General features: G+C 39.7%; 1 protein-coding gene across 1 annotated transcript in view; it reads right to left on the bottom strand.

Annotated features, from left to right (window-relative positions):
- NBAS (NBAS subunit of NRZ tethering complex) overlaps positions 1-26,791 on the bottom strand; it is a gene marked incomplete in the record, with an annotated part of 468,052 nt that overhangs the window by 140,858 nt on the left and 300,403 nt on the right. Inside the window, 5 exon segments of the mRNA NM_001192550.1 lie at positions 12,757-12,846; positions 13,663-13,820; positions 16,796-16,909; positions 22,667-22,780; positions 23,872-23,984. Of these exon segments, the coding sequence (NP_001179479.1) occupies positions 12,757-12,846; positions 13,663-13,820; positions 16,796-16,909; positions 22,667-22,780; positions 23,872-23,984 (589 nt within the window).

Raw genomic sequence — 26,791 nt, 5'->3', positions numbered from 1 at the left:
TTCAATGGCAGCATTACGAGAAGTCTTTCCTTAATTTCTTCACTATTTGAGAAGACGGCAGGAGGTTTATTTCTTCTCCACTTTAGTAGCACAGTCAGCTCATCACATCGGGCTCCTACACTCCAGAGGCCCCTCTTTTCTAACAGGGTCAGGACCCCGGCCAAGAAGCTTCTACCATTAGGCAGCAGTGTAGACGGTACTGCTAACTCCCTCCCTGCATCGTGGGGGCAGGGCCTGCTTACCTGGACAGCTCGTCATTGAGTGTGTTCATCTATTGGGCTACTGAAAGCTTTGGATTCAGGTACATTCTGCTTCATTCTGCTTCTAAGCTTTTGCCCCCAGTAACTCTGCACTGAACAGAACTAGTACTATATATGCACACACACACACACACACATATATAAATCCCTCTCTGAATAACACTGCCAGAAAAAGCTCTTTGTCAGAAATAAATCTCAGAAGGAATTTGCAGTAACTAGACATTCTCTTTCTCCCTCCCTCTCTCTATATGTGTGCATGCATATATATACACACACACAGATATATATATAAATATGTGTGTACATATGTAAGTATACAGTACAGTAAGCATCTCAATTTATGTTAGATTTTATACCTGAAAAAAAAACAGAAACCAATCAGAATTCATTCCCCTACTCAGCAAATCCTCACTGAGTGACTCCTATTTGATGTCATACTATATTGTACTAGTCAATTAGGTGATAAAAACAAGAAGGACACAGCCTCTGCCCTTGGGAGCCACTGAGCTCCAGAAACTACAAAGGGAGGCCAGAGATACAGACAAATCACTATGTCCTCTGTCTAGAGGCACCATCATAGAAAGCTTCACAGAAGAAGTAATATTTCAGCAGGAAAGAATTTCAGGCTTCGAAAGAAGAAATGGTGATGATTTCAGGTTGTTTAGTTACTAAGTCGTGTCCCACTCTTTGTGGGACCCCATGGATTGTACCCTGCCAGGCTCCTCTGTCCAAGGGATTTCCCAAGCAAGAATACTGGAGTGGGCTGCCATTTTCTTCTGCAGGGGGATCTTCCCAATCCAAGGATCAAACCTGTGTCTCCTGCATTGGCATATGGATTATTTACCACTGAGCCACCAGAGAAGCGCCCATGATTTCAGGTGAAAAGTGAAAGTAAAATTCGCTCAGTTGTATCCTACTCTTTGCGACCTCACGGACTATACAGTCCATGGCCTCCTCCAGGCCAGAATATTGGAATGGATAGCCTTTCCCTCCTCCAGGGGATGTTCCTGGTAGACTTATACAAATAAGAGACATGAACCAACATGAAATATTGGAGGAAACTCGAGTTGATTCAATGACGGTATAGAAAAGAATACACAAAGATGAAGGTCAGGGCACATGAAGATCAAAGGTAGGCAGAGGCAAGACCAGCAAGAGACCTACTGACATGACACCAAAGCACCTCCATCATCACCTGGACAAGAGGCTTTAAACAAAAGGAGTTAACATAACGAGATTTATGTTTTACAAATCTTATTCCAGGAGCAGGAATCCATTAGGAGATAGGTGAATTAGTCCAAATTTAAAATAATCAGGGACTCGGGGAATTCCCTAGTGGCCCAGAGGTTAGGACTCTGTGCTTTCACTGCCAAGGGCCTGGGTTTAATTCTTGGTCATGAGGCAGATGGGACTACGCCCGCCACGCCCCCCAACCCAGGGTAAAGTAATTGGAGATTCATTCTCTGTTGATGGAAATTCCAAGACAAAAATAGCAGGGGAATAAAGGGAGGAGGCTAGACACTGCACAGACCACACATTTCTTGTTCCCGAAGTCAGAGACCTCCCTAACCACACATGGGCAGAAAAGGCTCCTTGGAGGCCAAGGGAGAGTCATGTCATGGGATGTTCCACCCATATGCCTTTGCGGTAGCATCCATCTTGGCAAAGAGATGCATGTGCCCACATGGGAGGATCCTGAGATAAACCACGTAAGGACTGTGAAGCAGGCAAATAACAATGACTCGCCAAAGGAAACCCGGAAGAAATGCCCCATGAAAGTAATTCAAACTACCACAAAGGCATGACTCAGCAACTCAGGGACTCTCTCTCTGAGTCTGCCTGTGTCTATCCTCAGGTAATGTACTCTTTTTACTCCTAATAAATACTTTACTTGCTTCACTATTTTCTGTCTTTGTGGCAATTCTTTTCTGCAAAGCCAAAGGGTCAGTCAGGGCCCTTGACACTGACCACTGGCCTAGTGGCTAGGACCTGGTGCTTTTACCACCGCGACCCAGCCCATCTGTGGCTGGGAACCCAAGCCCTGTTCCAAGTGGTTGCGGCCGGAGGCCACCCAAGATCAGTTAGGGAACTAAGATCCTACAAGCTGCCTTGCATGGCCAAAAAAAAAAAAGTACAATTAAAAAAAAGATAAAATAATCAGGAACTGAATTAAGGCAGTGATACTGGGAATAGAAGAGGTTTCCATAAGGTATATTTGAATCTGAAATGCATTTTTAAGTTTAAATGCTTTTATTTGTTTCTTCTAAAGACGAAAAGGGACTGAGATAAGTCAGATAAGAGAAATTCAAGGATTCTGGATCCAACCATAGAAAAAAGAAAGTGGACGATCTTCAAGTTCCTGTTCAAATTTTCTGCCCATTCTTCTGTTGGTTGTCTGTCTTTCTTATTCATTTGCAGTTTTTTGGTTTTTCTTTGTATATTTTGGATTCATAGCCCTTATTAGATATATAAATTATGGACATTTTCTATTATTCTGCAGATTATATTTTATTATCTTAATGATGTCTTGATTAAAAGAAGTTTTCAAACTTCTAAATTAGTTCAATTTATCAGCTTTTAAACTTTATAATTAGTATTTTTTTTTTTGTATGAAGTCTTCTCCTGCTCCAAGGTCACAAAGAAATTCTGTATCTTCCTTGAAATGTGGTATTTTTGCTGTCAGTAAAATCCTGTCAAGAAGATACTCTTCTCCTTCCCAATCATTACATTACATGCCTACTTTTAATATATTTGCCATAATTATGATTTTTCTGTCTGTCTTCTCAACTAGACAGCAGCTTTTCAAGGGCAGAGATGATGTCTGTTGATTGCTACATGCTCAGGGTGTATGAAAGTTACTGAAGGATAGCTTGTACTGTAGATATGAACAGGAAGTCTGATTGTACTATACCTATGCTTGAAGAAACATTTTCTAAATCTAATATGTTATGCTTACAGCAACTAACTGTTATTCAGGTAAGGTTTCATGTCACATTTTCAATTCTGGCTCATCTTTAGAATCTCCCTACTCAAGAGGGTTATGGAGTGATCTGAGTGTTATCAACTAATCCAAGTACAGAAACTAAAAAATATAAACATGATAAGAAATATGGCACTTAAGCATGAAATAACTTCATTCAGGGGAAAATCAAATTCATTGAAAAATATCAAAAAATATAGGCTATAAGACAATTACACCATTTCATAAAATAAACCTAAACTTTACTCTGTTCATATGGACTGGCTGACTCAATATAAAAAATTTAAACATCTGAAACTGAAAAGTAAATGAAATGTCAATGCACAGAAATGTACATGACAAAAGGCTTTTCTGTAAGATTCCTCCCTTATAGAGAAAGCAAAACAAAAGGCTCGTTTAGACTACAGAAGAAACATTTAACTGGGGAGCAGTCTACCAGATTAGAGTGTAACCAGAGTCATTAATAAGGAAAAGACTTTTATTTCAACTCCATGTAATAGGGAAAGAAAAAAGAGGTTAGGAAAATTTACTCCTGAAATGATTACTACTGGCAGTTTTTATATTCATAGTCACATATTGCTAATTAATTTAGAGTGTATAACAGCAGAAATAGATTAATCTCCCAAACCAAGTCAACAACTCCCAGCATAAAATTTAACATGAAATCTCATTAGCATCAAGTGTTACATAGCTCAAAGGTTAACTTCATAGGCACTAGTAATATTTTTCAAGTCCTACAATAGACAACATTACCAAACAGGTTCACAAGAACAAGAACAGTTCCACATGTCAAGTCTGGCTTACAGAAACAATTCTTGTTCATCAATCACTATAGTAAACTCATGCAGGAGCTGCTTTCTCTGGTGTCTGGTATTGTTGTTCAGTCAGTTGCCAAGTCTTGTCCACGTCTTTCTGACCTCATGGACCACAGCGTGCCAGGACTCCCTATCCCTCTGGTGTCTGGTAATCTGAGGATTGATTTCTAAGAAACTGGTTTGTCAAGTTCAAACTGAGCTGGTGGTGCCCATAACAGAGACTAAGGATCACAAACAGCTCAAACTGAGCTAAGCCACTACCCTTTCTCTTCCAACATATCTTTAAATGATCAAAAGTACTTCCCTTCACCTAACACTTCATCGTGTCATGGGCATGCATGTGCTCAGTCGTGTTTGACACTACAACCCCATGGACTGTATCCTCTGTCCACGCGATTATCCAGGCAAGAATACTCGAGTGGGTTGCCATTTCCTCCTCCAGAGTATCTTTTAACCCAGGGATCGAACTCATGTCTCCTGTGTCTCCTGCACTGCACGTAGATTCTTTACTACTTGAGCCACTGGGGAAGCCCCACACTTAGAGCAAATTGCATCCTGAACTCAAAATATTAAGAATGGAACGCTTATTACTGATGATGCTGCTTCTGGAATGATTTTTCAGAAGAAAACCCCATGAGGACTAACCACTCTGACGTCTGACTCTGCTTCAGTTCATCTGCTAATTAAAATGCCAGGCTACAATTTCTTATCTTCAGAAGACCCGGCCCCCTACACATTTCTAAGGCAAGCTCTAAGTGCCTTCCCCAGAAAACTGAATGTACTCATGTGTGTGAACATACATGAACACACTAAGTCACAAACAAGACACACCAGATTTGACACACTATTTCAGGGGCTTTAGGGACTGAACCCTTCTTGAATCTTCTAGCATTCTTGAATCCAAATTAAGAGAACTGTATTTAGGAAAAATAGAGGTATATTTAGTGTATTTTTATTTTCTTTTTCATTTTTTAATCAGCACTTAACGTTATGGAAGACGGACCACAAGAAACAGGAAATTATCTGTCTTAGGGGCCCATATTTTCCATTATATCCCAGGGCAATACAAGCATGAATATGCAAAGATATGTACATAAAATGCTCAGTGAAGTTCAGTCTAAAACACAGGAAGACTGGGCACAATCCAAATGACCCAAAGCAAAGGAAAAGATAAACACTCATGGCACATGCATCCAGCAACCAGTATCATGCTGTGCCATACGTGATCTGCATGTAACGACAAAGGCAGATGGTTCAGGAAACACAACACGAGCTTGAACACCAAAATTCCAAAACATCTCGAAAAAAGAAAATTACTAAGGCAATAATTATGACACAAATCCATTTCAGGTGAAATCATTTTAAACTTTAAAATATTAATTTGTGCCTTTGTGCAGCGTAAGATTTAAAATCCTTTAAGAAAGAACGAGATCACATAAAAGAAAAAACAAACCTGATCGTATAGAGTTCATTTCTGTATATAACAGGAGATAAAATTCTAAACTGATCTTTCTGCATGTGGATTTTCCTCAACCTTATACTTATCTCATACAAAAAGTGGCTCATTACTACCTCTCAATACATATAAAAGCTAAAACTGTAAAACTCTTAGGAAAAAGCACAGGAGTAAATCTTCACAGGTTTGAGCTAGGCACAGATTTCTTTGATACAACACCAAAAATGCAAGCAATAAAGGAAAAGGTTAATAAAACGGACTTGAGCAACGTTAAAAGGTTCTGCACTTCAAAAGGCACTATTAAGAAAGTAAAAAGTCAAATCACACACTGACAGAAAAATCTTTTAAAGTCGCACATCCAACAACAACTTGTATTCAAGAGTTTAAAAACAACAAAAACTCTTATGACTTAATAAGGAGTTGACGTAACAGCTAAAAAGAAACTGGGAAAATATTTGTAGCCATTTCATCAAAGAAGGTACAGAAAGTGCAAGAAAGCACATGAAAAGATGCTCATTATCGTTACTTATTTAGAAACACACACCAAAACGATAAGGAGACACCACATATACTCATAAGAATGGCTTTCACAAAAAGCCATTCAAGAGTTAAGTATCAGCAAGGATATGAAGAGAGGGGAAACTTAAAAATTCCTGGTGCAGCCACTTTGGAAAACAATTTGGCCATGTTTTCCAATATTTAGAGCATATACATCATACAATGCTTCAGTTCCACTCCCAGATACCTCCACAACAAATCAAAACATTTTTTCATACAAAGACTTGTATACAAATGTTCATAGCATAGCAACATTATTCATTATAGCTAAAAAGTACAAACCACCCAAATGCCCATTAACTGGTGAAGGGGAAAAGAAAGAGTTGTCGTGGTACTGAAATACAACTGTCAGAAATTTATTTTAATATTTCTAAATAATCCTTTTATACATTCAAAACAGCTCTATGCCAAGCCCTGCCCCCAGTTCGAAACAATAATTAGTCCAGTCTTATAAATTTGTAGCCACTTAAAATGTTCATAACAAGATTTCCCATAGTGAAGATGATTTTTTAATGGGAACCTTGTATATAATCCATTTTCAACTCTAATTAGATTTATCTGGGGAAAACATTATTGCCTATCTGATATAGCTAACACTAGCTAAACAAAATGTTAATACGCTCTAAGTGGTGGAATACTATTACATCTAAAAAAACATAATAACCAACATTAATAAGAAGCTGGAAACTCTAATTTTGGTAGTTACTCATAAATTATGCATTTTACTTAAAAACAAATATCTTGTTCCTGAGAACAACAGCCAATATCTTCAAACTTGAAGGCTCCACTTGTAGTAACACAAATGCAACTGCACAGCAGTTACATCTTTACTTTGTTTGGATATATAAGTAAAAATCATCATTTTCACAACTGAGTAATGAAAGTCTTGGGCATTAAGCACATTACATATACAGTCAGCTCTCATTTATAAGTTATAATTTAATGTGGTTATTACGTTTACTGTTAATGTGTAACACACAGCATCTTATAGCTAAGCACTGTATTTTAATCTAATAATAGTAGCTATAATATTCTGAAATGTGCCTCATGAATCAAAGACATGATGTGTTTGAGGGTTTGGATTAGCACTTTGTCAGATCTAGATCTATTAATATTACAGTGTGCTGAAAGAGGAGAAAGGAAGACAGGAAAGCTTTTAGAGTGCTAAAAAATAAAAAAAATACAAGAATCATTCTGGAAGAATTCCTCTTCCTCGCTAAGTGGATCCTGTGAAGCACTGCTGGCAGTCTCCCACAGGTACTGAGGACGCTGAATGGATCAGGACGTGCCCTGTGGAGACACAGCATGCCCTACTCCACAGAGGCCACCACGGAGCCCGGCTGACACTTTCTAATTCATCAGAGAGCAGGAAATGGAAAACCCAAAGGTCGCAAAAGGCTTCTTGTGGATTTTATAAAGAAGGATGTGGGCATTTCAGAATAAGCTTATGGAGGTGAACTCAGCAGAAACACGGTGCAGTTCTGTACTGAATAGAGAAATGATACTCCCCTTATACGGCCAGAACACAACAGGTCCTCAACAGCACCCAGATCACACACATGCGTCTAGTTGGAAATTCCTTCTAGTTTTACTTTCTAATCCATTTTTACCACACACTGATCCTTCTGCAGTGGGAGCTTCCAATGCATCTGTATTAAGCATTCACTAGGCACTCACTCTGGAGAAGGCAATGGCACCCCACTCCAGTACTCTTGCCTGGAAAATCCCATGGACAAAGGAGCCTGGTGGGCCGCAGCCCCTGGGGTCGCTAAGAGTCGGACACGACTGAGCGACTTCACTTTCACTTTTCACTTTCATGCATTGGAGAAGGAAATGGCAACCCACTCCAGTGTTCTTGCCTGGAGAATCCCAGGGACGGGGGAGCCTGGTGGGCTGCCGTCTATGGGATCGCACAGAGTTGGACACAACTGAAGCGACTTAGCAGCAGCAGCAGGCACTCACTCTCTGGCAAGCACTCTCTGGAGAGAGCACCAAAGGTAAGTGACACACTTCCAGTCGCCATACACGCCAAACCGTACCACACATGAGCTGATCCAATGCTATGAGATATTTGGGGGATGCAGAAGAGGGAATGATGAGGACTCAAGGAAAACTTGATAAAGACAACGACAGCTTAGGTGAGATCAAGAGGGCAGCAAGATGATCAGAAACAATACAAGAAGGGCAGTACAGACAGCTGCTGTTGTTCAGTCGCTCAGTCGTGTCCTACCCCCTGCGACCTCATGGACCACGCCAGGCTTCCCTGTCCTTCACTATCTCCTGAACTTTGCCCAAACTCATGTCCATTGATTCAGTAACGCCATCCAACCATTTCATCCTCTGTAATCCCATTCTCCTCCCGCCTTCAATCTTTCCCAGCATCAGGGTCTTTTCCAAGGAGTCGGCTCTTCGCATCAGGTGGCCAAAGTTCTGGAGCTTGAGAGAGAACCCTAAATAACACCAAAGCTGTGAGAGAGCCTACTCAGAGAATGGGGTAAGTTCACCATGAACGGAACACAGCACATGTTTGGAAGGCATGAAAAGAGAGGAGGCTGGAGCAACAGTGAGAGATGTAGCTGAACAAATGGGAGGAGATCAGAGGATCAAAAGGTACAAAAACTGGGATAAAGATCTTGTGAAAAGCAAGTCTTCTACTGGACCTTGAGAAATAGTAAAATCTGCCAAATCTCCAATATAAGATCTGTTCTGAATCCCCTAGAGAAAACACCATAGAATTTAATGTGCTCTCAGATCCAGGAAGGGAAAACTGAATAGTTTCTAATCAATACAAGTCAAAACATGCCAAAGGAAGAAAGCATCCCCCTCACTCCAGGCCCCTGGAAAATGCTGTGACTTCAATTCGAAGGGAGTCCAACCATAGAAACAAAGTCCTTTGTCTGCAGCACTGATGGAGGAACACTATCCTCTTCTGAGTATCTCACCTTCTAGAACTGTGATGTCCACTCAGGTATCCAGCAGCCTTAATTAAGTAAAATTAACTTAAATAAAATTAAGCAAAATTTAAATGTTGATTCCTTAGTTGCACTACCTATATGTCACATACTCAGCAGCTCTATGTGACTAGTTGCTGCTATACTGGACAATGTAGATATACAGAATATTCCCCTCACTGTAGAAAATTCTATCGATCACTGCTGTCTTGGAGTTAACCATTTATAGGAGGAAGAGGATAAACATCCTTAAGGGCCAAAAGTCACTTTATAAACTTTTTTGAGATCCTGAGATCACTTGGTACTTAACTGGGGATACACATGTGTAATCAATAAATGGCTGCCAAGCAGAAGTTTAATATAAAAGAACGAACTTTGGAGATGAGGTAATTGTGTATATTCAACTGTAGGCAAAATCTAAATAATCTTGCCCTAACTCTTATCAACAGACTCCACAGATGAAGCTTTGAACCAGACTTCTAAAAGAACTACAAGGTATACAACTACAAATGAATCTGACAAGATGGTTACAGTCCATTTATAAAGATGTTGTGTATACACACAAGCACACACAATGGAGAGTATTCAGCCATAAAAAAGAATGAAATTTTGCCATCTGCAATAACATGGATGAACTTGGAAGGTGCTGTGTTAAATGAAATGTCACACAGAGGAAGACAAATACTGTATGCAATCACTTATATGCGGAATATAAAAAATACAACATACTAGTGAATATAACAAAAGGAAACAGAGTTACAAGTATACAGAACAAATTAGGGTTATGAGTGAGGAAAGGGAAGGTGGGAGGGGCAAAATAGAGGTAATGGATTAAGAGATTAAAAACTATTAGGTATAAAATAAATAAGCTACAAAGACAGACTGTATAGAACCAGGAATGTAGTCAACATTACAATAACTATAAACAGAGTATGATCTTTAAAAATTGAGAATCAACGTATGGAAACATAAAGCAAACAAAACAAAAAAAAAATAGATAAAAACAAAAAAAGGAGCTAAGATATAGCTCACTTATCACAACAGATGTCTTCTAAAATAGTTGCTAGGAAAATGAATGACATTTTACACTTTAAAAGTAAAGCTTACCATTTAAAGGAATCCTGTGGAAACCAACCTAAAAAGACGATTATCATCTCTTAATTTATCTAGTTAGACTACCTACTGTTTTTGACCTAAAAAAAAACAAACAAAAAAAACGCCACTTCTGTATTGCCAGAAATAGTCATAAGAAGTTAAACTCCAGGGAGCAAAGGTTAAACAGCTAAAGAGGTATTGGTGAGTACACACCTCCTCCTTCCTTTCCCAGGATCAGCTCTCCTGAGATTCATACGTATTAATACTTAATGACTCCAGACAAATTTTATTCCTAAGAATTTCAATGAGGAAAGAGAAAAAGGACTAAAATTCAACAGAAAATGGACAAGGGAATTGAACAAGGAACCTCACAAAAGAGGCTCCCCCCTGAGTTAAGTTCATCTCACCAACAACCAAAAAATGCAAATCAAAAGCATAAACAGGTATCTCAAAACACTTAAGAGGTAAAGTTTTGACAACTACCCATGCCAAAGTAGTTGGCACTACCTGGATGGGAGCAAATGGCAATCCCAAACTCAGCTGCTGAGTGTGCAATGGGTAAAACCATTCAAGAGAATCATCAGATCAGATCATATCAGTCGCTCAGTCGTATCCGACTCTTTGCGACCCTATGAATCACAGCACGCCAGGCCTCCCTGTCCATCACCAACTCCCGGAGTTCATTCAGACTCACGTCCATCGAGTCAGTGATGCCATCCAGCCATCTCATCCTCTGGCGTCCCCTTCTCCTCCTGCCCCCAATCCCTCCCAGCATCAGAGTCTTTTCCAATGAATCAACTCTTCACATGAGGTGGCCAAAGCACTGGAGTTTCAGCTTTAGCATCATTCCTTCCAAAGAAATCCCAGGGCTGATCTCCTTCAGAATGGACTGGCTGGATCTCCTTGCAGTCTTCTCCAACACCACACTTCAAAAGCATCAATTCTTCGGCGTTCAGCCTTCTTCACAGTCCAACTCTCACATCCATACAAGACCACAGGAAAAACCATAGCCTTGACTAGACGAACCTTTGTTAGCAAAGTAATGTCTCTGCTTTTGAATATGCTATCTAGGTTGGTCATAATTTTCCTTCCAAGGAGTCAGCGTCTTTTAATTTCATGGCTGCAGTCACCATCTGTAGTGATTTTGGAGCCCAGAAAATAAAGTCTGACACTGTTTCCACTGTTTCCCCATCTACTTCCCATGAAGTGATGGGACCGGATGCCATGATCTTCGTTTTCTGAATGTTGAGCTTTAAGCCAACTTTTTCACTCTCTACTTTCACTTTCATCAAGAGGCTTTTGAGTTCCTCTTTACTTTCTGCCATAAGGGTGGTGTCATCTGCATATCTGAGGTTATTGATATTTCTCCTGGCAATCTTGATTCCAACTTGTGTTTCTCCCAGTCCAGCGTTTCTCATGATGTACTCTGCATATAAGTTAAATAAACAGGGTGACAATATACAGCCTTGACGAACTCCTTTTCCTATTTGGAACCAGTCTGTTGTTCCACGTCCAGTTCTAACTGTTGCTTCCTGACCTGCATACAAATTTCTCAAGAGGCAGGTCAGGTGGTCTGGAATTCCCATCTCTTTCAGAATTTTCCACAGTTTATTGTGGTCCACACAGTCAAAGGCTTTGGCATAGTCAATAAAGCAGAAATAGATGTTTTTCTGGAACTCTCTTGCTTTTTCGATGATCCAGAGGATGTTGGCAATTTGATCTCTCATTCCTCTGCCTTTTCTAAAACCAGCTTGAACATGAGGAAGTTCACGGTTCACATATTGCTGAAGCCTGGCTTGGAGAATTTTGAGCATTACTTTACTAGCATGTGAGATGAGTGCAATTGTGCAGTAGTTTGAGCATTCTTTGGCATTGGGACTATCAACTGGGGTTGAACAAACACACTTATCTGACAACACACACCTCCAAGTCTGTACATGTGCACCAGGAACACTACACAGTGATGATACAGCATTATGTCAGTACCAAAATGGAAAATAAACCAGTGTCAGTCAGTATTAGAAAGGATAAACTGGAATGTATGCATATAGCAATTAATCTCTATACCGCAGTAACAATAAGATCGACTGCAGTACTTACAATAGCATGGATAAACCTCACAAATGTAATACTGAATGTAATTATTTCTATACAGTGCAAAAACAGCTAAAATTAAACTACCACTCTGGGATGGGTGTTAGAGGTTTCTAAATTACTTTAAAAGAAGAACAGAACACACGTGGATCTGGTTATCACGATGAATCAGGATCTCTGGAAGGACAGCAAAGAGTTAGAAGGGTGTGCAGGGGAAGGCTTGTCATGAGCTATTTATCTGTGTGACGGGTTTGTGCATGTTTTCTTTATGATACTTTATTAAGATGGACATCTTTGTTTTATACATTTTTCCATACGAATCCAGGAGTTGGTGAGGGACAGGGAGGCCTGGCGTGCTGCAGTCCACGGGGTCGCAAAGAGTCGGACACGACTGAGCGACTGAACTGAACTGATATGAATGCTACATTTCACACAGACACACAAAGCTAAAAAGAACAGTCTACACATACCACACATACAGTGTGAGATAACTGTTTCATTCCTCTCACAAGCACCTTTCAAACTCCTCCCTCTCACCCAGACTCACCTCTTGCAGTGCTTTACTCATCAATGGTGACATATTGATACTCTCCCCTCCTTCTGGATGGATTTGAAAATTCACTCTTTGATAAAGAATCTGAAAAAGAACACTATATATTGTAACAGAATTGTTTTTAAATTTGCCTCATTTTACAATGTAGACTTGAAACTTAAAAAGCATTCTTTCGAGGGGGAAAAACAAACAAACAAAAAAGTGCAATCTCCTAGTGGTAACAGGCTGACTTCAGGGCTTCATGAACACCTTCCCAAGGATGCAACCACAGTTTCAGGAGCATCTCCTAGTGGTAACAGGCTGACTTCAGGGCTCCATGAACACCTTCCCAAGGATGCAACCACCGTTTCAGGAGCGGAATTAACTGTGGGAAACCTGATGTACAATGTAATGAATGGCCAGGAGATAAAAATATGAATTCCAGAATTCTTCACATGCGTTTTACAACTGGCCTAACATCCCCCTGATGCAGATCTAGCCTGTGAATTTTAGGAAACTGAGCTTCTCTCCAACCAAAGCCCACACCCTGCTATTTCCAAAGAGCTTCTAAGGGGATGGTGTCACCACCGGTTTTAACTCACATGGTTTCCAGTATACTACACAGGACCTCCTCTTAAATATTTTGTTCTTGACAATACTAATGTTCCCCATTATATTCAATAAATTGTTTCCTAATACTATTCTCTTATTTCTCATACCTGTAGCCTTTCTTTACTGGAATAAAGCCAACAACACTATTTTATAGCTTAATATCTTCAAATTTGTAAGTAACAAACTATTTTTTCCATAAATTAAAATTTTCATATTATTGGTAAAACAAAAAAAGCACAAACCCAAGATCCACAGACCCAACAAAATACACTTGATACAGTTCAGGATTTACTTTATTGGGAGACTTACTTCTGTCTTCAGAGAGCTGCTGGCAGCTAAAAGAAGTTCAATGCTGCTGGGAGGGCAATGTGTCAAAGCAAAAGCCATGAGCTCTTGCCGAGTGGCCAAGTCCTGGTAACCTTCTGATTGTGCTAACTGGCTACAAACATCCCAGCTTTTAGAGTAACCTGAAAAATGGGCAAGAAAAACAAACTGATTTTCACTAGAAGAAAGAAATTTTCAATCCAACTTGAAAAACGTAATGGCTTTTTACTGAGGTCTTATGTTACCAAAGCAAAGTCAGTCATAGTGATATGTATCATTATATAAGCAGAAAAACACAATGATCTAAAACAGAAAAGAAATATTAGGTGAGTGTATTATCCAGAAAGTTCAGCAGCGCTCCAGACAAGTTTTTCTGATAAACTATGTTAAATTTCAGATGAAAATGACTACAAATAGTAAATTATCTTCAACCTGACAATGACTACAGATAATTTACTAAGATTTGATGTTGAGTAAAAACGACTGAGTATCTGAATTCAGAAAGAACTGAGTGTGGACCAAGCACTGTGTGAGCTTGAGAAAGGTCCAAACATCATCATCCCTCACCACCGCAAAAAAACAAAAATAATAGTAATTCCTCTTTCCCTTGGTTGTAAAGTGAAATTGAAAGTTGCTCAGTTGTATCTGACTCTATGCAACCCCATAGACTGTACAGTCCATGTAATTCTCCAAGCCAGAATACTGGAATGGACAGCTGTTCCCTTCTCCAGGTGATCTTCCCAACCCAGGGATTGAACCCAGGTCTCCCTCATTGCAGGCAGATTCTTTACCATCTGAACCACTAAGGAAGGTTGTTAAGGGAAGACTGTAAAGATTAAACAATCTTTATTTTTAAAAAAACTGTACTTAAAAGCAGTTTATACACTGCAAAGTTCTAGAAAAAGATAAATTATTGTGGAAAGCTACAAAGAATCATCCGCTTCACACATGAAGACAGAGGTCCAGGGACAGTGCCAAAAATACACTCAGAGTCTGACTCTCGGCAGAGGGCTTTGCCCTATGCAAGTTATGCTCTAAACTCTTAAAATGCATTTTCATTCTTATTTGAAGGACATCCAGTTAGAAAGTAGGTCTTGTTTCTAAGTACAAAGGCCTTGGCCCAGGATAATTTCTCTAAATATACAAAGTCAGAATTAATCCAAGTACTATCCTTATAGGAATAAACTTAATACAAAGCTCTCTAAGTAAATGATAGTGAACTAAGACAATGATTTTCCAGAATACCATAACTATTCTGAACTTCAGTTCAGTTCAGTTCAGTCGCTCAGTCGTGTCCGACTCTTTGTGACCCCATGAATCGCAGTATGCCAGGCCTCCTGTCCATCACCAACTCCTGGAGTTCACTCAAACTCATGTCTATCAAGTTGGTGATACCATCTAGCCATCTCATCCTCTGTCGTCCCCTTCTCCTCCTGCCCCCAATCCCTCCCAGCATCAGTCTTTTCCAATGAGTCAACTCTTTGCATGAGGTGGCCAAAGTACTGGAGTTTCAGCTTTAGCATCATTCCTTCCAAAGAACACCGAGGGCTGATCTCCTTTAGAATGGACCGGTTGGATCTCCTTGCAGTCTAAGGGACTCTCAAGAGCCTTCTCCAACACCACACTTTAAAAGCATCAATTCTTCGGCGCTCAGCCTTCTTCACAGTCCAACTCTCACATCCATACATGACCACAGGAAAAACCATAGCCTTGACTAGACGAACCTTTGTTGGCAAAGTAACGTCTCTGCTTTTGAATATGCTATCTAGGTTGGTCATAACTTTCCTTCCAAGGAGTAAGCGTCTTTTAATATCATGGCTGCAGTCACCATCTGCAGTGATTTAGTGGTGCACAATCACTAGGTTAATATCTGACAGTTTTTCCATGAAACCAGTTTTCCAATGCTGAGGTTGTAAAGTGTTAAGCTTTTATCCAGTTTTCAACATTTTCACAGATGTATCACCAAACTCTCTCCTTGACCAAACTTCACTCAGGCTTCTCTGAGTCCTCTTTTAAACGAGACCTCTACCTTGGCCCAGCCTTTGTTGAACCTATTATAATCCAGTTTCAGTCAAGAATCCTGCCAAGTCAGTTTAAAGAGAATCTCCCACCCTTTGTATCTGATCACCGTGGCGTGCCACCAGTAAGTCAGTTTAGTACAAATGCCCCTATCCCGGATGTCTCATCACCATAATTTTTCAACCATTGTTGATCCCCTTAACCTGATCCTCGGTGATAAATTCCCAGCTGTCTTTTCTGTATTTGGAGTTGAGCCTGATTTCTCTTCCGTTACAAAAGTCCTGAATAAAGTCTTCCTTACTCCTTTTAACAAGTGTCAGAATAATCATTTATTTTACCAGTATACAGCAAATATACAAATCATCAGTGTGCAACACCAGGAGGTATCACAAAGTAAAGCACTGCATCGTTAGCCATGCACAGGCAGTGGGTAAACAGCTAAGTGTGCCTGAGTTTCCACATACTCAGGCACAACTGCAAAAAGCAGATCATTTAGCCCAGAGCCTATGACAAGACAACATTCCTGGCTACTCCTCTGGGGAATGTGCTCTTTCATAGAGAAATTATTCCACAATACAACCTGCTTATCCTCCAGAGACTTGAGTTATAATTTCAATATCAGTGGCAAGCTACTTCCCAACTGCTCAAATTCGAAAAGCATTTTGTGATCTTTTAAAGAAATTAAAGGATAGAAATACAGACAATGTAGTCACAAATTACAGATATTTCAAATTTGAAATTTTTTCTATTATATGTCAAATACATAAAAAAAACATTTACATATTTTGTAATATTTTAAAATTAAAATATTTTACATAAAATTGCTATTAAAATTATGAGCCTACTTTTAATATGGAATGGAAAGCAACCACATCCCAGATAAAACGTAACCCCTTGAGCCCATTAAAGTATTTACATTAATATACAAGCACATGGAATACCTACTTATCAGTGCTCACAAAACATCTCCCAAGGCCTATGAACACAGTGTGGCTGGCTTACCAATTAGACCAAGTGATTTCAAAAGAGATCTCTTCCATGAGTCAGAACATGAGCAAAAAAAAAACATGAGCAATGTGTTAAGTGGTGTCTACTTCACCTGTGGCCATCAGCTCCTGACAATGCACATTGGCAGCTTTGTAGTCATGGAAACGCAGTGCCTGCTCCACTAGAAGGATGAGAACCTGTCCACGCCTTTCTTCTGGGTCTTCACCTAAAAACACATGCAAACAACTTACTGTTTGGGGCAGTATCAATGGATAGAGGAGTTCCTTAAGTCTATCTTTCTAATTAATTCTCAAATGAAAAACAGAGATTAGAAAGATTTTTATAAGACAACAGGACAAAAGGTCAAGGCCACTCAGACCTTTCAGTCTGGTTATTAATCATGAAATTCTCTCTCCAAAGTGATCAATGATTAATATCGGCCCCATACAAAATATAAATTGGTACAACCGTTGTGGAGAACAGTACGGAGGTTCCTTAAAAAAGTAAAAATAAAACTATCATATGATCCATCAATCCCATTGCTGGACATGTATCCACAGAAAACCATAAACCAAAAGGCTGCCTGCACCCCCATGTTCACTGTAGCCAAGCCATGGAAGCAACCTAAATGTCCATCAACAGAGGAATGGATAAAGAAGACGAGGTACACAGATACAAGGGAATATTATTCAGCCATAAAAAAGAATGAAATAATGCCATTTGCAGCAACACAGACGGACCTAGAAATCGTCACACTGAGTAAAGTAGGACAAGGACAAACATCTTATGATACCACGCAGACATGCAATCCAATTTTTTTTAAAAAAGAAAAGAAATGAAATTATTACAGAACAAAAACAGAGTAACAGATAACAAAAACCAATTCTGTAGGGAGGGATAAATGAGAAACCTGAGATGAACACATACACACTATTATATGTAAGATACATAACCAACAAGGACCTACTTCATGGCAAATGAAACTCTACTCAACATTCCGTGATAATCTATATGAGAAAAGAATCTAAGAAAGAATGAATATGTGTACATTTATAACTGGATCACTCCACTGTACACTAATACAACACTGTAGATCTGTGATACTTCAGAAAAATACAGATATACCAGCCCCAGACCAGCCATTCTGACGTAGGTAGGTAGAGGAAAAGTTTTCCTCCAAACAGGGAATTTAATCATGTTTCCTATTTATTCTCATATTTGAATGTCCTAATTCTAATCAATAATGACAAATAAAAAGATAAAAACCATAAATACAAAGTAAAATGGATTTAAATTTTATAGTTTCATTGTGAGAAAGTTAGTTTGTGTATCAGGTGATCTGAGCAGGTGGTTAAAAGAAAAAGCATAACCAAAAACAAGCTTGAAAACAATGATTCTAGAAAAGTCCTACAAAGAAAACCAAGGTCACAGGGAGAAGAGCCAGCACTAGAACCAGACTAGGAATCTACTAAAGAAAATGGTCTAAATGTTTAGTTTGAAGAAAATACTAATGGTAGTAGGACAAAACTTTGAATATATGAAATATAATTTAAACTATGTCCACAAATTCTTTGGTACTCCCTTCTAAAGATGGAGCTTACTGCTTCTCCCCTTGAATGGGGATGGCTAGTGATTTATTTCTAACAGAGTCAGCTGTAAACGATGGTGACTAACCTCCAAGAGGAGGTTGTAAAAAAGCAATAAAGGCTCTGCCCTGCTCTCTGGATCAATTGCTCCAGGAGAAAGCCAGGAGTCACCTTGTTGAGAAGATGCTCGAGAAACCCCACGGAGAGCTCCCCGGGGCAAGGGTCTGAGGCTTCTGACCACCAGCCAGAGAGTAATGCAGGCCTGTTCCAACAGCTGTGGAAGCCATCTCAGGCTCACCCAAGCCCAGTCAACTTCAAGTGGAGCCTATAAATATTTCCCTTAAACTTGGGAGGGCCTGTGTGACTGCTTCTGTGAATAAGACACATTAAAGATGAAGCGGCCCAAATTCCAAAGCTAAATTACAGCAAAATGACATGAAACTTTTGTTGGTTTCTCATCTATGCAGAGTACATCATGAGAAACGCTGGGCTGGAAGAAGCACAAGGTGGAAGCAAGATTGCCGGGAGAAATATCAATAACCTCAGATATGCAGATGACACCACCCTTATGGCAGAAAGTGAAAAGGAACTAAAAAGCCTCTTGATGAAAGTGAAAGAGGAGAGTGAAAAAGTTGGCTTAAAGCTCAACATTCAGAAAACTAAGATCATGGCATCCAGTCCCATCACTTTATGAGAAATAGATGGGAAAACAGTGGAAACAGTGTCAGACTTTATTTTTTCGGGCCCCAAAATCACTGTAGATGGTGACTGCAGCCATGAAATTAAAAGACTCTTACTCCTTGGAAGGAAAGCTATGACAATCCTAGATAGCATATTAAAAAGCAGAGACATTACTTTGCCAACAAAGGTCCGTCTAGTCAAGGCTATGGTTTTTCCTGTGGTCATGTATGGATGTGAAAGCTGGACTGTGAAGAAGGCTGAGCGCCGAAGAATTGATGCTTTTGAAGTGTGGTGTTGGAGAAGACTCTTGAGAGTCCCTTGGACTGCAAGGAGATACAACCAGTCCATCCTAAAGGAGATCAGTCCTGGGTGTTCATTGGAAGGACTGATGCTGAAGCTGAAACTCCAATACTTTGGCCACCTCATGCGAAGAGTTGGCTCATTGGAAAAGACCCTGATGCTGGGAGGGATTGGGGGCAGGAGAAGAAGGGGACGACAGTGGATGAGACAGCTGGATGGTATAACCGAATCAATGGAGATGAGTTTGGGTAGACTCTGGGAGTTGGTGATGGACAGGGAGGCCTGGCGTGCTGTGATGCATGGGGTCACAAAGAGTCAGACACGACTGTGTGACTGAACTGCACTGAACTGAACTTGGGATACTGGCTCTGGGAGCCCTAGGCCACCACATAAGAAATCCAGGTAGTCTGACAACAACATAAGGAAAGATGGTAAGGAGAAACCACATAGAGAAGAGAAAGCCCGAGCTACTCCAGCCCCCAGCTTTTTCAATCTTCTCAGCCCAGGTGCCAGACATGTGAACAAAGCAGTATTTGAGATAAGCACAGCCCTAACTGCTATATCTGACTGCAGTTTCATAAAAGACCCTGAACTGCCCAGTCAACCTTCAGAACCGGGAGAGATAAGAAGACATGACTGTTGTTATTTTAAGCTGCTAGGTTTCAGGGTGGTTTGTAAAGCAGCAATAAATAACCGCAGCATTCTGTAAGCTTCAGATACATGTTACCTGCCTGTGATTCCTTTCTTAACACCACTCCGCCCCCAGCTAAATATTACAATTGTCTTTTGGATTCTCTAACATCTGTTCACAGAAGCCGTGGACTACCCTCATACCCCATTATGCAACACAGTTCTCTGCTTCTGCAGCCCTCTAAGATGCTAAATTCCCAGAGGGCAGCAGGTGTGTAATAGAACTCTGTATCCAAAGTACCTGACAAAGTGGTATTACTTTCCTCTCTGGGGCCTCTATTTCCCCATCTGTAAAATGCCGGTAAGGAGAGCCTGCAGTGAACAGCAGAAGAGCCAGTGTGTTAAAAGGGCACAGAAGGGAGCTGGCACACAGCAGTCACGGATACACAGTAGCTATTATGTGCACTCAGGGGGCTCACAATAAAAGCACCATGTTGAATGAAATATGGATACTAGTCTTCTCCTTTAATGATACTGGACTGAAGTTATAACACAGATTCCACATTCAACTTTGTGAAACAGAGGTGGTCAAGTTGAGATGGTTCCAAACAGGAGAACTAAAATAGCTGCAGCAAAGAAAAGCCATTTGAACACCAGGTGTTCCACACAAATGTACTCGGCAGGACTGAAGAGTAATGTTCATACCATTAAAAATGCAGGCCTATCTTGATCACTGATATTCCTATTTTTAGGTCAGTGTCACAGGGATGAAAATGGAAATTAACAGTAGTAGGCAGCTACATGGAAAATGTAGACAGCATCCTTGACTGCTTCATTAGTGTCTATGACTGGATCCTTAAGAAATTCTTCCCTGATGATCAGAGTGCTTTCAAGTTTACAAAATGCTTTCATATGTATTAACTCGTGTGAGTCTCATAACCTAGACTTAAAGCAGGGGGTGCATTCCTATTTTCCAGAAGCTGAAGCTTAAGTCATTTAGCAAATGAATAGGAGAGTAAGGACAGGACCAGTCTTCAGACCCCATGCTCAACTTCTCTGCCGCCTTCCAAGATACCTCCCGATGGCTGCCTGGCCCCCAAAGGATATCCGAACACATCTCCAAGGCCAGAGGTAAAAATGCTAGTGTTACGCTTTCAGATAGGCTAGAAAAGGACATCTGACACAATAAAATATACTAAAACTATAAAGCCTTAAGAAGAAGAGTCCTATTTAGATTTTAAAACATAAATGTGTCTACCAAATATACATATACATATATATATATTTACTTAAAGCTCAAAATATAAACAAAATCCTCTTTACTTTTTTAAAGCTAAACATGGAATTTAACCCCATTTTAATTAAAAACAATTTCTGGGGTTAAAAGCCATCTTCAGGCAGGACTAGATCTTGAGGCATGTAGACTGCCACTGGGGGGTTTTCCTTCTCTCAAATGGATTCATTTTCAGAAAACTGATCAGACAAATGACTGCCAGCATCCCTAAGGTTGTATCCTTATGAATTTAATTTAGAAAAGAAGAATGTGCTTCTGTCTTCCTGTGTTTATATATCAAACGTCAGGAAAGATTTTGATTGGTTTTTCTTGAGTCGCACGGTCATCTCTGCACTGGCAAGTGGACAGAAGGTACTGGCAGGACGACAGTGCCAACAACTGTGGCAAAGCATCTTGACTGGCAAGTCTCCACTGGGAGAGGGACGGGGTCCCAAAGGAAGACCACTTAGCAAACCAACAGACATGTCCAGTATAGACAGCTGGTGTTTCAAGTCAGCGGGCGGGCTCATTTTCATTCTTTTAGTTGAAATGGGAAGGTATTTGTCACAAAATTGTGCTGGATTTGAAAATTTTAAGCTGCACACTTTAAAATCTGTTTAAGAAGATGAGGACTCACTTGAAGATGTCCATCAGGTGGGATACACATTGGATGAGTCAAAAATACAAAAGAAAAACGTTAAAAGACTGGTAAGCACAATAGCGTGACACATGGAGTATGGACTCAGAAATGCTCTGTTACTTAACCCTGCTGAGCAAGATCCTTAACTTCTCTGACCTTCAATTCCCCTCATAAAACAGGAAGAAAACATCAACATCATTTAACAGAAAATGAAATGAGACAATGCGTGAGAAAACCTGGCCAAACAGTAAATGCACAAATTGTTCTAAGTAATTATTCAGGTTCAAAAATGTTGATTTGGGAGAATGGCATTGAAACACGTATAATATCATATATGAAATGAATTGCCAGTCCAGGTTCGATGCAGGATACAGGATGCTTGGGGCTGGTACATTGGGATGACCCAGAGGGATGGTACGGGGAGGGAGGTGGGAGGGGGGTTCAGGATGGGGAACACGTGTATATCCACGGCGGATTCATGTTGATGTATGGCAAAACCAATATAATATTGTAAAGTAATTAACTTCCAATTAAAATAAATAAATTTATATTAAAAAGAAAATATTACACCAAATGTGGAAACTGAAGGTGAACTAGTTGAGCTGCCTTGTCCTACTTTTTAAGTTTTCTGGTTATAAATGGTAACTCTGACTTCTCTTTCTGACCCTGTATGACCATGGAACCCCAAAAAAGTCTGCCTTCATTTAGAAAACAGAGGTCCAAGCAGCTCAACATAGGAACACATCTTAATAACATGCCAATCTTGCTGGAAAAGACAAAACCTTGCTGAAAAGCAGCTCCTCTCACACCTAGTAGCACATATTCCAGTGTTTTCCTAGGATGGTGCACAGCAGTTAAGCTTTCAAAACTTACCTGCTACCCTCAGCAGCTCAGCAAGGTCCAGCAGCTTGGTGGACTGCTTGTAGCACATGGGGGACTGGCAAATACACTCCTTGACGAGGCCGATCCGATCAGAGCACAATCGCACTACAAAGGAAGACACACTGATGACTCGTGACCAGGGACACGACGGAGGTACACTGACCTCCCTAATTTAAGGCAAATGAACCAAGTGAAAACTGTGTTTACCCCCAGATCAATAAGAATTAAGTAAAAGACAATTTAAAAAAATAATGAAGTTATTGTTGACTCTGAATAGATAATATACAATAAAACACACCAAGGAACCTGTAACAGACTATCACTGATCAATGATATTAGAAGTTAAAAAAAAAAAAAAAAAAACACCAGACACACAATTCCAGTGAAAACTTATCAAAAACCAGAGATGAAAAGAACTTAGCTAAACCTCTCCCACTTCCAATTCTGAACATTTCCAGAGTTAGAATAAAGATAAGAGCCCTCTGCTGTACACCTGAAACTAACACAACACTGTCAGTCAATTATACTTCAATAAAAAACATAACAATCTTTTCAAGAATAAAGATCAGAGATGACATGGAAACTAGCCAAGCATACCACGAATCACCAAACACACTCACTTCATTTAGGGCACTGAGTTGCAGGATTTGAAGCAACAGAAAATCTCCCTCCTGCTTATCAGGTGAGGCTCAGGACACTGGGAGATGCCCACTGTCCCAAAAGGACAGATGACTTGTTTGGGCTGGTACTAATCTGACTTCCACCTTTAGGTAAAAGAACTTGAGCAATGCTAACATACTGTTAGTAATTTAACTCTAAACAACAATTTCCTGTCATTCCCTCTGTTAAAAAAAAATACGGATTCAATTAAAGAATATTCTACAGTAAGCATAAGAAGAAATAAACTATTATCATTTAGAGCTACTTCTAAATTATGCAACTGAAATGAATAAATTTCAATCGAAAACTGATGTAAACATGAAACTCTCACCTATAATCCCCAATTTCTCTTTTTGTTTTTATCCAACAGCCTCACTGCTGTCATAACGGCACTGAAAAATGGGACAGAGGGCAGAACCTATTGCTAACAGATTAAATGACCAAAAGTACTCTTTATTTAGACACCTAAACAGGAATACTAGTGAATTTATGCAAAATAAGTTCATAAAAGTGCAACACTTAAGTAGAAAACTCACCTTGCAAAGGCAAGATCTTCACCCCAAATTCTTCAAGGCACCCCAGGGCCTGGATAAGATCGAGCTCCTCTTGAATGGCGGCAGGTCGATCTGTTATCAGCTGTAAACAGCACCTAGGACAAAACCATTTTTAAAGTGGAAAAGCAGCATACGTTCAGCTAAGCTGCCCTTCTATGATCGACAACACAGAGATCCAACACATTTATCAGACACCAACTCCCTTCCAGGTATTCTGCTAGAGGCTTTCTGATCTCTTTCTTAATCCTCACAGCAAGGCTGCGAGACAGAGAAATATCACCACCTGCTTTGCAAGGAAGCCAAAACTGAAGCTCAGAGGAGTGATTTGTGCCAGTTACAGCACGTAAGGTATGAGAGGATAAAGCAAGGTACGTTAGCTCCGGGCTTAGTGCTCTGTTTACTGTTGACTCCAGAGAAAATGATGATATAAAAAGGATTAAGCAAAAAGAAGGAATTTGTATAATTTCCAGTTATTCTTCTAAGAAAAGCAGAAATGTCTTGATTTCGGTCACAACTTTGTCTCTCAAAGGAAAAAAGAATAACCTAACAAAGTGCACAAGAGACATTTTGCTGATCAGAAACAATCAGTTGTTGACGCAGTACTGAGATAAATGTAAGTGACAGTGATTTGATAATCTAAGAATTTGTGATACCTATGGAGGATTTTAAGCAAATTTTGTCAAACTCAGAGAGAGCATACTTGATAAATTTTAGTTAACAACAAACCTATTTTCTGAAAGATGCACATAGAGGAACAGTGCGGAGAAGGCAATGGCACCCCACTCCAGTACTCTTGCCTGGAAACTCCCATGGATGGAGGAGCCTGGTAGGCTGCAGTCCATGGGGTCGCTAAGAGTCGGACACGACTAAGCGACTTCACTTTCACTTTTCCCTTTCATGCATTGGAGAAGGAAATGGCAACCCACTCCAGTGTTCTTGCCTGGAGAATCCCAGGGACGACAGAGCCTGGTGGGAGGCCGTCTGTGGGTCGCACAGAGTTGGACATGACTCAAGTTACTTAGCAGCAGCAGCAGCAGAGGAACAGTGGGGCATGAGACTAGAAAGGACAGGCAGAGATCAGGCCGTGAGAGTTAATGATTCTAAGATCCTGGACCATCACAGGAAGATGTCTAGGCCAGTGTCTACCTACATGACCAACTGACAGATATGGGCCTATCTTCTTGAAAAAATTAAGGCATTTAAATCAGATAAGCACTAACACATACTACTGGTTCAAGGGTAAACAGTATATAACCTATTTATGGTATCTACCAAAATTCCAACTGAATTTACCTTTGAACACAGGAATTCCAGTTCTAGGAATTTATACTACAGATAGGCTTTTTTTGAAATAAAAGACACTAAATCAGGAACTAATTAAATAAACTATATAAACGTCAAACAATGGAATATTCTACAACCACCAAAAAAGAATGCAACAAACCAATACGCACTTACACAGAAAAACCCTATATATAGATACCGAGTGAATAAAACAAAACAGAGAAAGGTATGTACAAGTAGTAAGCACCTGTGACCTAAGAAAGAAGAATGTAATATTCAATAAGATATTCCAGAAGGATACACAGGAAATAAATTAAAAATATAGAGGGCATTAAAGATAGGGGAACTATAATGAGGAGACAGACATTGTCCATAGCTATCTTTCTGTATTTTTGAATATTTTATCTCGTGGCTGCATTGCTTCTTCAATTAAAAAAATTAGTAAATAAATAATAATTTAATCAATAAAAATGGATGGCTTTTTTCTATTTCAATAAAACTGTGAACAATTAAATATATCTGAGCTCACAAGTCACAATCAGTTGGTGCAACGTTATACACATATGACATTTTTAAAATTAAAGTGTGTCCTTATAGGAGAAATTCCATGGACAACAGAGCCTGGCGGGCTATGGTCCACGGGGTTGCAAAGAGTTGGACATGGCTGAGCAACTAACACTTTCACTTCACTTTCATAGGAGAGAGGAGATGGATGAAAGGAAAATACTGCAAGTATAGTTTTAAAATCATCTCCAGGAGCATCTGTCAAGAAGATTTAGGTCAAACACAACTCCCAGTTTCAAAGCCTGTTCTATTTGATATTTTCATCATCTGAAATAGAAATACTTTCCCTTGGGAAAGGAGAAAAAATTTACTAACTATTTTAAACAACTTTGTCAAGTTTAATAACATGCCTTGAGAAAACATGACTCTGGATAAGATTTCACTGGCGGAGGTGGGGAGGGAGGGCAGAGGGTGGGGCAGGGAAGTTACCTTTAAAAGTCTTGCTAGAGTTGAAGCAACTACTAGTCATTTGAGGGGAAAAGTAACTTAATAACTACCACAATCTTTACACCAAAATAATCCTAATAAGCCTAAAATTTCAATGCAAAAATAAAACAACTGAAGTAGTAAGAAAACAATACGAAAAATGACTTTAATGATCTTTGGAATTAAAGGTCTTTCAAAGTCTGAGACAAAAGACAGAAACCTTATGTAAGAGAAAAGAATAACAATTACAATTTTTAGAAATTCTAAATAGCCATTTGAAAGATAAATTATATACAATAAAAAGCTGGCAACATAGTTAAGCCATTAAGAGAGGCAAAGGCCTAAAGTTCTACACGCAAAAAAAAAAAAAAAAAAGCTCTTAAGAACGAAGATGATGGCATCCGGTCCCACCACTTCATGGGAAATAGATGGGGAAACAGTGGAAACAGTGTCAGACTTTATTTTTCTGGGCTCCAAAATCACTGCAGATGGTGACTGCAGCCATAAAATTAAAAGATGCTTACTCCTTGGAAGGAAAGTTATGACCAACCTAGATAGCATATTCAAAAGCAGAGACATTACTTTGCCAACAAAGGTCCATCTAGTCAAGGCTATGGTTTTTCCTGTG

The sequence above is a fragment of the Bos taurus genome, chromosome 11, assembly GCF_002263795.3.
Source record: "Bos taurus isolate L1 Dominette 01449 registration number 42190680 breed Hereford chromosome 11, ARS-UCD2.0, whole genome shotgun sequence".
In the NCBI taxonomy this organism is placed as follows: Eukaryota; Metazoa; Chordata; class Mammalia; order Artiodactyla; family Bovidae; genus Bos; species Bos taurus.
The sequence above is the reverse complement of the archived record's forward strand: the minus strand, read 5'-3'. Positions and strand labels throughout refer to the sequence as shown.